The sequence below is a fragment of the Budorcas taxicolor genome, chromosome 10, assembly GCF_023091745.1.
Source record: "Budorcas taxicolor isolate Tak-1 chromosome 10, Takin1.1, whole genome shotgun sequence".
NCBI lineage: Eukaryota > Metazoa > Chordata > Mammalia > Artiodactyla > Bovidae > Budorcas > Budorcas taxicolor.
Window position 1 is genome coordinate 65,207,372 of NC_068919.1, and position 15,085 is coordinate 65,222,456.

General features: G+C 38.7%; 1 protein-coding gene across 1 annotated transcript; it reads right to left on the bottom strand.

Annotated features, from left to right (window-relative positions):
• Positions 1 to 338: 338 nt before the first annotated feature.
• CNIH1 (cornichon family AMPA receptor auxiliary protein 1) lies at positions 339 to 14,841 on the bottom strand. Its single transcript, XM_052646890.1, has 5 exons — positions 14,737 to 14,841; positions 9,051 to 9,119; positions 4,994 to 5,106; positions 3,591 to 3,734; positions 339 to 1,382 (listed from the first exon to the last, which is right to left on the bottom strand). The coding sequence occupies exons 1-5, from the start codon at positions 14,815 to 14,817 to the stop codon at positions 1,355 to 1,357; spliced, it is 435 nt and encodes a 144-aa protein (XP_052502850.1). The 5' UTR covers positions 14,818 to 14,841; the 3' UTR covers positions 339 to 1,354.
• Between the last annotated feature and the right edge of the window lie 244 nt (positions 14,842 to 15,085).

A 15,085-nucleotide genomic window follows, 5' to 3' on the forward strand; every position in this document is an offset into this window, starting at 1 on the left:
CTTCCTTGATCCTTTAAGAAACTTTGAACCACTTACACTATTTTCAATTGCCTTAACTTAGTCCTCTCAAATAAACCACAAGAATGCTTATGAAAACATGCAAGCCATAAATCACCTGCCTTTCAAGCAGCAGCGAAAAAAAAACAAACACAAATGTATAATTCATTTCGCCTTAAAAACCTGCTGTTTCAAAAAGGAAAAAAATACTTTAAACCTTTTAAGTTTCACAATAATTTTAATTAGAAAAATGATGATGCTATGCCATCAGTGTTTATGAATCTTGTCAAGTGACAACAGATGGTAATATACTTAACCATTTAAAAACTGTCCTTTTTAGATCCAAGCATGGTATTAAAAAACAAAAAATACTCTACTATCTTCTTAAAAAATTGACAGTGATATGTCTTTATTTGGAATAAGCAAGTTTAAGAAATAGCTATTTATAATCTTTAAAACAATGCACTGAAAATAAGTCTTAATTTCAGAGTTTTATTGTATTGCACTAAAGGAACAGCAGGATGGTTATACAATGTTCTCTCTCATTTGGTTTTGAAAATCTAAAGTACTTGCAAATTCTTAAGAATACCTTTACCACCAGATTAGAACATTTAGTAACCAATTTCTTAATAAGTAAAGTCTCACAAATTAAAACACATTTAAAATAGCTTTAAATGCATTCTTCACAAGTAAGTTAGCGTGTATTTTTATATCATGTTCACTTATGCTTAAGAATTAAAGCAAGTATATTACTCTGGTGGAAATATGGGGAAATCTCTCATTCATGCAATATACAGGGATAGTATTTCAAGTCCAAGGGGAAAAAAATCCCACTCTTATTTTTTCAATGCATCCATATATAATCACCTACATGATAGATAAGGAAAACCATGTAGTTTCCCACAGGTCAGATACATATTTTCAGTTCATCAGAAGCACCTCATATCTACAGCTAATTTATAATTAAATGGCATTTCAATAAAACCAAAATGAGCCCTACAAGTTCCTATAAACGAAAGCTTCCAATGGACTAAGGACAGTCAATAATTAATGCAATCATTCAAGGGATTATGGCTGTTCCTTAAGGAGTGCAAGTTCAAACCTGTCAACACCAGAGGTATCATTTTATATTAATTTATACGTAATTCCATTTAAATTCTTTATCCGAGTATAACATATGAAAACAGTCTTTCCACAAGCAAAAAATGTGGAAACATTTAAAAAATAAGGAGTCATTTTTAAAGTAACTGATCAGATTCCATAGGCTACTCTTGGAAACAGGATCTTGCTGGATAGAATCCCTTCGTTGGTGGCTTTTTGCATGCACTTAACTGGACCAATTCTTCTAAGCGTTGTTCTAAGAGCTCACCAAAACATAGATCATGCTGAAAAGAAGAAAAAGGCTATTGTTAATTCAAACATTTCTAACTATAAAAACTAACAGCACCAAAAAGTTGAGTCTGCTTTATATAGTAGTTTGTGGTATCACAACATCACAGAAAATGGTAAGACCAATGACAAGCTCACGATACGATTTTAATCTGCGTTTATGGACTTTTGCCTAAGGTACAACTAGCTCAGTACATGGGCTGAGTTGTCCCCTATTTCCTTTCCAATTTTAGCAAGTAGAACAGCACAGCTGAAAGCTTAATGGGGGATCAGAGCTTAGAGAAGCAATCCAAAACAGCACACTGCTCCAGAGGGGTATCTAAGAATAGAAGTGAGCATCTCCAAGGGCTCACTTCATGCCAGGCCTTCTGCTAGGTCCTAGGAGGTAGGGTACGTACCATTATTATCCCCATTTTACAGACAGGAATAATCAAGGAACTTTCCCTTTAGAGAAAGACTCTAGGCAACAGCAGCAAGTTTAAAAAAAGAAAAGGAGACCAACAAGCAAAATAAAAAGCAATAACCATTTGATCCTACATGCAGGGCGAGGTGAGAGAGGCATGGTTCAAGGGCATGTGTGTCTAAACGGAAATACAAAGCAAGGAGGTGAGCAAGCTTGACAATTTAAAACAAATGAATGGGACTTCCCTGGTGGCGCAGTGGATAGGAATCCGCCTGCCAGTGCAGAGGACAAGGCTTTGATCCATAGTCTGGAAAGATTCCACATGCCACAGAGTAACTAAGCCCATATGCCACAACTGCTGAACCCACGCTCTAGAGCCCACGAGCCACAACTGCTGAAGCCTGCATGCCACAACAGAGTAGGCCCTGCTTGACGGAACTGGAGAAAGCCCTCACAAAGCAACTACAACCTAGCGCAGCCAAAAATAATTGTTTAAATAAAACAAACCACATAGTGCTACCATCTCCTGGTGAACATTTTCCCACAACTCTTATCATTTATTCATTCATTTGCCTTCCTTCAACAAGTATGTTTTAAGTGTCTACTAAATGCCAGCATTGTTTCAGACACTTATTATAGAAACTAAAATATGAAAATTAATAGAAATTAAAAGGACATATGGAACTTCACTTTTCAGAACTTTTTCACTCTGTTTCATGTATGAACATCTGCAGACACTGATTTTTCACAAATATAACCTCTAAAGGCATAAAAATGCATTTTCCATAAATTTAAGTCCCTCTTCCATAATGGAAAATAATATGAACAAGAAATATGACTACATGCCTACCATTTAACACTAAGAAAGTTTTCAAGTAACAAAAAGGAGAGGGAAGAGAACCTTAATTACTGCAATAATTTCATCTAATACAATCTTCTTCATATTTTGAAAATCGGGTGGAAATTTCTCTCCAAGTTGAATATATATTAATAAAAAATGAGAGAGATGTATTTATATAAAGAAAAATTATAACTGTATTCTAGCCCTAGTTTTATTCTAGTTTTAATAAGCAGCTGTTTTCCTCCACCTACAGTACAGCTAGAATGGTGGCTCTCAACCAGGGTGATTTTGCCCCACAGAGAGCATCTGGTAGCGTCTAGAGACATTTCTGATTATTATCACTGGGGCAGGGGGATGCTACTGGCATCTAGTGGATAGAGGCCAGGAATGCTGCTGAACATTGTACAATGCACAGGACAGCTTCTCACAACAAATTCTGTCTTGCCCAGAATATCAACAGTGCCAAGGTCAAGAAACCCTGATCGAGAGGAATGATATGAGTCCATCTAAGTATATAAAGATGAAAATCAGTAACTGCACCATCCTGTATGATAGAACTTTTCTTTCCTTCATGCCACACAGAGCATGCAAACCAGAAAATAAAGGGTAGAACATATAGTTTAACAAGAATGATTAAAAAAAAATTAAACATAATCTTGAGACAGACCCTGAGGCAAGCAAAAACTTTTTTGCAAATGCACACAGCCACATGCTCTTGCTCTGCCATGAAAAATGAGGACCTGCCCCAGTTTTCTGCCTCTGACTGCACATCAGCTGGCTGCCTTGACAAGTACCAGTTTATTCAATGTGTGTGAATTTGTCAGTGTGCGCTGTGCCGTTACCAGTACCACCATTCAGGACATGAGTTATTCTTCAAGTGGGTTTTAAGGTGTTCAGACCTAATGCCTACAAATGTTTCAGGCAGCAGAGTAAAATGGTATTTTCATTTTTTAAACTTACCCATATAGGTAGTAAAAAAATGCTAGAAGATAAAAAGCTAATTTGCACCATCCTTCTTTCTGACAATACGCTAGAATATCTGCATTCATGATGGTTGTAGGATCATAGAGTCCTGGTCCACTCATCACTGGTCTACTCATATACCTGTAATAAGCACAAGTGATTAGCCACTCAGAATGGAAGCTAACCTTCAAGATGGACAGCAGCATTCTTCTCAAACGATACTGGTTACAATGAGAGGTGGCCCACATAGAGAAGCATACTTTTAGTTCTAGGTGGAGTTCTTTCCTTTTATCATCTTAATTTTAAAACTAGAGCCCCTAAAGGGGAAAACAGAGCAGTTAAAACAAGGTATATCTGGTCTCCTCTACAGTTTCAGAAATCCAAGAGAATTACAAATAACTGTAAAAAGGAAATACAATTTTTTTCCTCTCAACTTTCTACTTTAACATAAAGAAGCCTTCACCAAGATGTTCCAAATGCTCACATTTGGCTTTGTCCTTCTCTTTTCTTTCTCTAAATACATGTACATTTTTTCCTGAGCTGTATCAGAGCCCATTACAGATGTGAAATCACTTTACTTCTAAGTACTTCTTCCACATGTACTTCCTAAAGTCAAGGGCAATGACACTTTGCCTATCTGAAACAAAACATGTAGAAGTTATGAAATATGAATCTTTTATAAATAACCAAATTTAGAGTCATAAAGTAAACAAGGAGAAAGAAATAAAGACACACACTGTACAATCTGATTTACATGACGTTCAGAAAAGGACAAAACTAATCTAAGTGACAAAAGATCACTGGTTCTCCTGAGGAAGTTAGAGGGTATCTGGAATGGGACACAAGGGACTCTTCTGGGGGCTGGAACTAATATATATCTTGATCTGGGTGGTGGTTTCACAAGTGTACACAGACATAAAAATCCACTGAGCTGTACACTTCAGATTGTGCACACATTATTGCATCTAAGATATAGCTTAATTTTTAAAAACCCTTTAACAAATAGTAACATAAGCTCCATAAGAGGTATTAAAGCAGTATTTGTTCATCCATGTGATTTAAAAAATAAATGCCAACTACTTTCATTTAGGGGGCTTCCCTGGTAGCTCAGTTGGTAAAGAAACTGCCTGCAGTACAGAAGACCCAGGTTTAATCCCTGGGTCAGAAAGATCCCCTGAAGAAGGAAATGGCAACCCACTCCAATATTCTTGCCTGAAGAATCCCATGGACAAAGCAGCCTGGTGGGCTACGGTCCATGGGGTCGCAAGAGTCAGACATGACTTAGCGACTAAACCACCACCACTTTGATTTAGGTGACTAGTATGTTAAGATAATCGTATCAACCATAGTATAATTAAAATTTAATTCGGAAAAGTATTAGAAGTGTATCTCAATATTACCTCCAAATATGATATGCCAAGAGGGGCATATTGAGACCCAGTGTAAGCCACTCTGCTGCACAAAGAAACATGACACAGAAGAAAGCATGGATGAGGTACTCTGGAAGGACAAGCTGGAAGAAAAAACACAAGCCAGTTATAGGTTATCAAAACACCTTGGCATTAAGTCAACTGCTAATTTGGAGAGCAGGTGGCAACTAAGTTTCCACAGTGAAAAATCACTTGTTTTCTTAGAATCAGAAATGAAAAATGCTATTGAGTTTTCATATTTAACTTCTGACCAAAAGCAGGATTATATGCAAACTGACCAGAGGTTATAGCTTGCACTAAAACAATAATATGTGACTCAAAATTTAAAACCCAAATTCTTACAACAGGTTAAATTATACAAAGTTACCACCCAGATTGTTCAAACACAGCTATTTGCTAATCACTTAGAATAACTTAGAATATTTTTTCTTTCCACTATTTAAAAATGATAAAAATATAAAAATGAGGTATCTGATCACATGCAACATGATATAAAAAAATTCACAAGAACAAAGCTCCCTTTATAAGTTCACACATTAGTGTTTTTAAGCCTTTAACAGAAACCAGGGTGCTACAAATACAATATTTAGCAAAACGCACATTACCACAAAAGTAATTTTTCAATGGAAAGCCAACAGCCAATCATCTCAGCACAGTCGGAGTGGAAGAACACTAAAATGCACAGATGCAAACGATGTGCTTTCTGCAATGTAGGAGGGAAAAGACTGGGATCTAAACCATGAGACTGGAATTCTCCCCGTTCCTGAGCTCCCGTTCCTACACAGCTTTTCTGTCTCTTACAGCCTGCTTTCTCCAGTGAAGTGCTACCAACAGCAGACCGGTAGCAGCTCTGAACTCAAAAACAAAATACATCTTTGGATAGCAAGCAGTATTAAGTGAAGAAAAACTAGTCCAAGGAAAATGCTTTTCATAAACGACCAAGAGTTCATGCTTTAAATTATCTTTCTCATCCTAGAGATTTCAATCTAATGACTCTGTTAAATATAAATACTAAAACCTTTCATTCCAAGTTTCAGCCAAAGAATTTCCTACAGTAAGTCACAGCTGCAAAGCCAGTTTCTCAAATGTGTCTGTACTGTACCATCAGATCTTTCCTGAGGGTAAACTACAGCTGTAGAAATAATATAATTATATTACTTATTCAAGCCCATTTTCTAGTACTCCCAAATTATCCTTTCCATTCAAAGCTATAAAGCAAAGTTTTTAATTAATACTATTTTAAATAAAATTCCAGTAAAATCAATTAATCTGTACCACTAACCAGATATTTTCCACAAATTTCAGCAATATAATAATAAGATTAAACTCTGCACATATAGATAAACATATAAATATAAATAATATGAACTGTTTAATCAGCATTTAGTTAAGATCAAAGTTAAACATCTGTGAGAAAACAAGAAAACATCTACAGGGAAATCTTTGAAACACAAAGACTACAACCAGGACAAACCAAGAAAAATATACATTTTATTAGGAGTTCCACTAGCGCTTCAGTTTATAATACTAGTTTAAATAACAAGACTTTTCTTTACAATATAATAAGCCTATTTCAGTTCTCTAAAAACCAACTGATCTAACAATACAAATCATCATTCAAGTTTTCATTCTACACTCCCAGACTGATGTATGGGGAGAAAATGACTTCAAAAGCATGCTCCCTACTGCTTTTAAACAGTCTTCTTTAATAAGACTGATAATAAAGGTCACCTGCAATTCTACCAGTTCTAGTATGAAACAAATGCCACACTCCCTCCCTTCTCCTCAAAGCAGTCCAGAAACTTGTACTATACATCTCTCATAAGGACCAGCACTCTTCATGCCTTAATAATGAAATTTCCCCATAAGTGCCACAAAATTATTCCATTTAGGAACCAACATTTACACAAAAACTAGTATTCATAAAAAACACCTCATGCAAATATGGCTGAAATAACAGTACTCAAACATGCAAGTCATAATATTCTCTAGATAAGGTTCACATTCTAAAAAATGACTGTATTTGTCTTCCCCCATACTTTGGCAGAACTGTCAAAACAAATTTTCAATAGGGAAAACTGTCAGATGCACTGCTATTGAGCCAATTATCGGCACCCTATCCAAACCACAACTTAGGCTGATGTAAAAACTTCCTTCTGACCCACTACAACATTTGGAGGTCCCAGGCACAAAGTGAGAATTTCTTTCCATTAAAAAAAGCTAGAAACCACAAACTATATGTTAAAATAAAGTGAGTCCATCTTAGATTTACATTAAATTAGGAAAACAGAAGAATTTGAACCTAAAAATCAGGCTGAGTTCCAATTCTGACTCTATGTTAGCAGTGTGACCCTGAGCAAAGTGCTCGAACCTCATTAAGCCCCAGTTTACTCTCCTTTAGAGTATGATACACCCACCTCTTAGGACTGTCATGAAAACTGAATGAAAAACTCAGGTAAAGATGTTTAGCACAGAGCCTGGCACCCAGGATAGCCCTCATCTGATTTCAGCTATGATTATCTTCATCATCATTTGGTTATTTGAAGTAATGAAAAGCCAATGAAAATAGTAAACTATTTATAAACAAACATCAAAAGGAGAAATTTCAGTTCAACTTCTTGGTAACAATTAAAAAGTTAAGACGTTTTACAATGAACATTACCACTTTCCAATAAGAAGGCAGATTTATCTTATATTTTGTTTCATAAGAGTAGAGAAACAGTTAATACTTTTAACTGTACCTACATCAAGTCTTATCGTTATCAGTTCTTTAAAGACAAACTAGGAATGTTTTCCATCATGCCTGTTTATCTAGGAAACAATGATAAAGAAGCAAATTAACTTTACAGACCCTTTCCAAATAAAATCCATCTGGCATGCCAGTGTTTCAGTTTTACACAGCTCAAGTCTATATATGTTTTCATCTTCATTAAGTAGTTTTTAAAGATGAATTAATAGTCTATTTATTGAAGACATACACACTGCTTTCTTACAAACAACCTTTCGGTTTCTGACCAGTTCAACAAAAATCAAACCTACAGTCTAAAGGAGAATCTTCCTGAATGAGCAAACTAAATGAGGTAAAAATAAACATATGGCCCCAAGCACAATAGGGCCACATTGTAACTAAATCAGAAGAGCTCAGAACTTAGTGTAAGACAGTTCTGTTTTAGAAACTTAGATTGGATATACTAGAAATAACTATGTAGACATCTGTATATAAATTGTTAACCACAAAGTTCTGACAGCATGAGTCCAGGGTAAGCATTACTCCAAAATCTCAGAGCCTAAGAACAGAGCTACCCACCTTAAAGGTTCTGAACAAACAGCAGCTGAAAGAGTAAATAAATTCCAGAACCAAAGACAAAAGTAGATATAGTGTTAAAGGCTCCACCTACAGACTATCTCAGAGTAAGTCACAAAAGAATACTCATCTCACCTATTAAAGTCATTTCAGGTTAACCAACTTTCAAACACTGCACCTAATAATCTAATATCAAAGTGCCTATGGCTATAACATTTTTTTAAATGCATGAGCATTTAACAGCTTTCCCTACTTGACTGGGCCAGCAAGCAAACATTTGCATAAAATATGAAATTTCATGAAATCAGAAACCTCAACAGGCATATGAACAAGCACACTGAACACAACAGTTTACAAATACAAATGCCTAGCCCTCCCCATGAAATGAATGCAGCATTAAAATATTAAACTAAAAAGCAGTACACACCTTTAATGCAATTTTGACTCTTTTAATCTTTTTGACCTTTTCAACTGTCTTTGGCCGACAATGTAAAAAGCAGATTGGAAGAATGTTAGTATGACAGCTGACAAGATCACCAGCAGATTAATAATAGTCAGAATAGTCAAGCAGGACAGGAAAAAGAATATTTTTTAAAATTCTGCCTACTTAAAAAAAGTACAAATTTATCAGGCTACTGAGAATACTGGCCATTTTCAAAGTGTATCAAGTTAAAAGCAAAAGCAGTTTAAAAATCTAGAGAAATACCCTAGATTATAACTTACAGGATTCAGGGTATTACACTGGTCTATAGGATTCTTGTAGTCAGTCTTCAGCTCATCAAATGCTATAATCTAAAATAAAAATAAAATAGTTAGGATCTCTCACTTTAACAAAGAGTGGCAACAAACCTGCCTCATTGAATAAAGTTAACGAGGAAGTGTACCAACTTTGCCTGTGCCAGTTTACAGTAAACACAGTATGTGCTCATTAAATAACTAGAATCACATTTAAAGAACTAAAAACACGTACATCATTATCACTAAAATGATAAATATCTTCAATGTTCAATTTATTCAGTGCCTCCACTCGTTATTTTCTCTGCTTGAAATGGTCTTTCCCTCAGCCATAATTACTTACGGAAACTCCTCTTTATCATCCTAAAAAACACTCTTCCTATGTCAACCCCTCCCAGTCGATTTCCCTGACTTCCTTGGGCAGAAATAACTGCATGCCCTGTCTATAATCTCTGCATAGCACAGGGCTTTATAATGCTACCAGGCTGGCATTTCTCATACTAGAGGAGAGGATTTAAGGCCAGGTTTATACCCTCCCCCAGACTCTGTACCCCCTTCAGGTGAAGTGGTTTTCATCATCTGTGCATGTCCACCTCCATCACAGTGTTCAGTGGGACAGCAGAAATGGACTCGCATGCATCAGCTTGTTCCCATTTGTGTCCAAACACATGTATTTCAAGGTCCTGCTTTGATTTGGAAATTTCAAGAAATGGCCTCAGAACAGAGGAACACTAAGATTATTAAATTTCACAGCCAGGATCACCACATACAGTAGTGCAGCTTCTGCACAGGACCAAAGGCCAGGTGGGGGCACAATGCCATCGCAGGCTCCTGCTGCCAAACACCCAGGCATGGGCTTTGCACCCAGGGGTTGTTCAGAAGGGAGGACTTTTTCAGTCCTTCTGCCTCAAGGAGCATCTTATTCTAATTCACCTTAAGTACCACACAGGAAAGAGTAGGCCTGTTTAAGGCCACTGCAAAAGTGATCAATCTGACCTTGTTTCATGTCCTCAGTATCTTCCTACCACGTGCAGGTCCTTTCATTTGGCCACCAAATGGAAGACTAAAGAAAGGTAAAGCCCAGGTTAAGGCCAGCTTCTCATGGGGTGCTAAGTGAAACAGTAATATACATGGTAAGGGGGGGGAGAGCTCACTCTTTTAAAATACACGGTAAGAGTAAATCAACTAAAATCAACTTTAATATAAATAAATGAACAAATACATATTTTAAAATCATACCATTAAAAAAAAAAAAAAAAAAACGAACATGGCAAGAACCACAAATTATTCTGTCCAAGAAATAGACTCACAGACTCAAGAGAATGATCTTATGGTTGCCAGGGGGAAAGGATGGAGGGGAAAAGATAGGGAGTCTGGGATGGACAGGTACACACTGCTGTATTTAAAATGGACAACCAACAAAGACCTACTGCATAGCTCAGGGAACTCTGCTCAACGTTGTGTGTCAGCCTGGATGGGAGGGGAGTTTGAGGGAGAATGAATACATGTATATGTATAGCTGAGTCCCTTTGCTGTCCACCTGAAACAACCATAACACTGTTAAGTTGCTATATGCCAAGACAAAATAAAAAGTTTAATTAAAAAAAATATGTCAATGGGGGCTAAAAATGTTTCTGTCCAAACTCTGAAAAGAAACGTGGCATTAACATTAGGGTCAATGAACACAGAATTTCAAAGCCAAAGTGCACGAAAAATCAAATTGGGGTGACACACCACTTTGTGGTGTTCAGTGTCAAAATAAGAAGCCAAAGGCCCCAAGTTTATGGGGAAGCTATTTTAATTGCTGCCACTAACCACCCAGGGGACAAAGAATTTAATCCGCCCTTCCTCGGATGGGCTAGGACTACCATCTTTATATGTGAGACAGTGCTACTCAATAGTACCAAAATTCACTTAAGTCATATATTTCTACCTTTTAATAAATGCTGGTTTAAATCCTTAAACCTTAATCCTTAAATCCTGTTAAAATCCTTAGTTTCATAAAAAGATGAGTTTAATTTCTGGAATTTTATAAAATTTACTAACCTGGCTTCATAAAAATTCTAATGCAAACAGAAATGGAAGGAAATTAATTAAACATTAAAATGTAAGCTCCATGAAAGCAAAGAGTTTTGCTGGGTTCACTGCTCTGTTCTAGGGCCTAAAATAGTGCCTGGCACATACTTAAGTGTTCAGTCAGTATTTACTGAATAAAGGGGCGGGGGGGAAGGGGAAAAAAAATAGCCCTATGCTTAAAATAAAGTATAGAACTCACCAAAAAGCATTTTCCTTTGAGCTTCCCTGATAGCCCAAAGAATCCACCTGCAATGCAGGAGACCCTGGTTCAATTCCTGGGTCAGGAAGATCCCCTGGAGAAGGGATAGGCTACCCACTCCAGAATTTTTGGGCTTCCCTTGTAGCTCAGCTGGTAAAGAATCTCCTGCAATGCGGGAGACCTGGGTTTGATCCCTGGGTTGGGAAGATCCCCTGGAAAAGGGAAAGGCTACCCACTCCAGTATTCTGGCCTGGAGAATTCCATGGACTGTACAGTCCACAGGGTCGCAAAGAGTCAGACACGACTGAGTGACTTTCACTTTCAATGACCCATAACACACATACATGTTAAAAATACAAGCGTACAATTAAAGATATTAATTTATGTTTTATAGATATTATTAGTCACTTATCTGATATCAGCTGTGATATACTCCCAGTGGAATGGCAACCCATTCCAGAAATCTTGCCGGGAAAATTCCATGGACAGAGGAGCTTGGTGGGCTACAGTCCATGGAGCTGAAAAGACTTGGACCCAACTTAGCGATTAAACCACCACCACAATAAGCTTTAAGATAAGGACCATGATCACAAATACAATTGCTTTCCTTTAACAAGATTCAATTTAATAGCAAAGTATGAAACTTGTGCTTAAACTTTTTTCCCACTGGACATTTTCTTCAGGTGATTTCAAACGATCTTTTAATGAGTATGTTGCTGAATGGGTTTCTGTTTGAGTGCTATAAGCTAGAGTTGTCAAAACTCTTCTGAAGAGACTCTTAAACTAGTGGTTTTCAAATCTTTTGTGACTGTGTATCTGGACAAGGATGTTCACAAAATTTTCCACAAAAGTTCAAAAACAAAAATAAATAATTTGATGCACATCTTTGGGGAATGACTTCTGCATTTTTAGCTTTCAAACAAGCCTGTGCTCCCCAGCTCTGTTCTCCAAAAAGCATCAAGCACATGAATTAGGACTACACTGACAGATGTAACCATCAGCATTAAAAAATCCTCCATGGAACAGTTAACATAAAGGAGATTTTTTTTAATTTAATACTTTAAATTTCCAGATGAGTCTTCTCACAGATACTTAAACAACCTAAGAAAACAAACTGAAGGTTACATAGTTAACAAAAAAAATTAAAACTATGTCTCTATTAAGAATTTTCAATTTGTTCCCCAAGGATGCATAATCTTCTGAACTACTAAGAAATCCCTAAGGACATAAGCTCTCCACTAATCTGAGTACAAACAAATTTTTAATTCTATAACAAGACTCTATCTGTGCGAGCTGCGTGCTAGGTCACTTCAGTCGTGTCAGACTCTCTGCGACCCTATGGACCAAAGCTCACCAGGCTCCTCTGTCCTTGGGATTCTCCAGGCAAGAAGACTGCAATGGGTTGCCGTGCCCTCCTCCTGGAGATCTTCCCAACTCAGGGATCAAGCCTGTGTCTCTTACATCTCCTCCGGCGGGCTCTTTACCACTAGCACCACCTGGGAAAACCACACCCCCCCAAAAAATACCTATTTCACCCAGACACATATTCATTTAAATTGCCCATTTTTTTTTAAGTGCAGTTCCAGGTTTTCTTTAAGCCAAACACAATCTAGTTCAAAATGTAAGCATCCACAGCTCTAAGAATCCTCATCAGCTCATCAGAAAACAAGTGCCCATGAAGCAGGAAATAATTAAATCTTCATCTACAGATGGCAGGGAACCACACATTTCAGTTTCATCAGAGGCTTACTAAGGCAGAGCTAGTTTCCATCCCGAATTATCTTTATTTATTAAGGAAGAGTGAAAGAAGAGTCCAAAATGCTCTTCAAGTTATGGGTTCCTAATGAAAAGCATTTCAAGAGAACAGTTACTTAATAGCCTACATAAGCATTCCCCACTACACAAGCAGTTGGGTTTCAAATACTTATAAACATAATCACACTCTTTAGCAAAAGGGAATGGATTTAGATTTTTTTTTTTTTTTTTTTGCACACGACACTGCTGCCATTTAAATCACTCTGCTCCTCTATGTTCCATAACAAATCCTTGCTATGGACATGATGAAACCTGACTTAAGATTTACATAAGAGTGAACTTGCCCCATCATCCAAATTAAGACCAATATTCCAAAACGTATGGAGGGCAGAGCAAACATAAGATAAATTTTAAATGAATGCTGATTTCCAAAAGGCTGCTTCTAATCTTATGTTAGAGAAACAGGAATCCTTAAAAAATCTCTTGAAGAGGGCTTCCCTGGTGGACCAGTTGTTAATAATCTGCCTTGTCAGGCAGGAGACACCAGCTGGATCCCTGGTCCAGAGACCCCACATCCGGCAGGGCAACTAAGCCTGCGTGCCACAACTTCTGAAACCTGTAAGCCCTGGAGCCCAAGCTCCAAAACAAGAGAAGACACTGCAGTGAGAAGCCCGCGACCACAACAAAGACCCAGGGCAGCCAAAAATAAATTTAAATTAAAAAAAAAAAATCTCTTGCAGAACTATTTCAGAGAAACAAGAATCCTTAACAATCTCTTGTAGAACTATTTCACAGAGAACTTAACTTGTTCCTTACAGGGACCAGTAAGGATGCAACACGATATGAGTAAAAAAAAAAAAGGGGGGGGGGGGGAATTGTCCTAGAGAAACATAAGTTTTCTGAGCATTTTCAAAATCAAATTCAAACTACTACGTCAAGCTACTCCAAATACACAGGTGGCTAAGAAGACTTGTCTCTGGACAAACTCTGTCGGTCAAAGTATGATTTCGGGGAAAAGTTCGGATTTAAGGTCAACAGTAATCAATTTAACGTGCATCAAAGTTCACCGGGCAACAAGAATCCAGGGAGGAAAAAGTGATTTTACTTGCGCTGAAAAGTAGAGTTGGAAATTTATCTAAAGTAGGTTACAATTATCTCATTTGGGCCACACTCCTGTGAGTACCCGAGAACAAAGGCAATCTATATTAAATATTAACAATAATTAGGCAAACTTCATTACAGCTAAGCACGTAGCACGCCCCTCTGCGCCCTTGACATCCTGCGGAGTGATGCGAGACCTCGAGGAGGCGGAGCCGGTCAGCTAAGCGCTGTCCCTCAGGGCCCATCAGCACCGTGGCCGCCCCACCCGGCGCGGGAAGAGCAGCGGCGCGCGCGGCCTGCGCCGGGACACCGCGGGCGCAGCCAGCCAGCCGCCCGACGTCTCGACTCCTCCTGGACCTGCAGCTCCCGACCCGGGGACGGAGGGACGCGTAGACCCCTGGCCGCGCGGCCTGCACCGCCCCGGCCTGGCCCCATCCCCAGCGTGCCGACCTCCGAAGACCGTGGCCGCACAGACCACGGGCCCGGGGCAAGAAGAGGCTACGCAGCCACCTCGCCCTCCTTCCCCCGGCCCCGGCTACTCACGTGCCAAATGGCGAAAAAGATGAGCGCGGCGGTGAGCAGCAGCGCCAGCATATAGCAGAAGGCCGCGAACGTGAACGCCATGGCCGGGGGAAAGGGAGCAGCGCCGGTGCCAGCGGAGAAAGGCCGCGCAGGGCCCTCTGGGTAAAACCATTCACTTCCCGCGGCCACAGCCCACACAGCCGCTTGCCACCGCCTCCGCCGCCGCGGCGCCTGCCCTCCCAACGCGCCTGCGCACCGGTCCCGGTGCAATGCGCCCTCCGGGGGCCAGAGTTCGCCATGCACTTCTATTGTTTGCATAGCGGATTGATTTATTTTGTTTACTCCGCTTGTTTATCGTTTGAACAAAAAT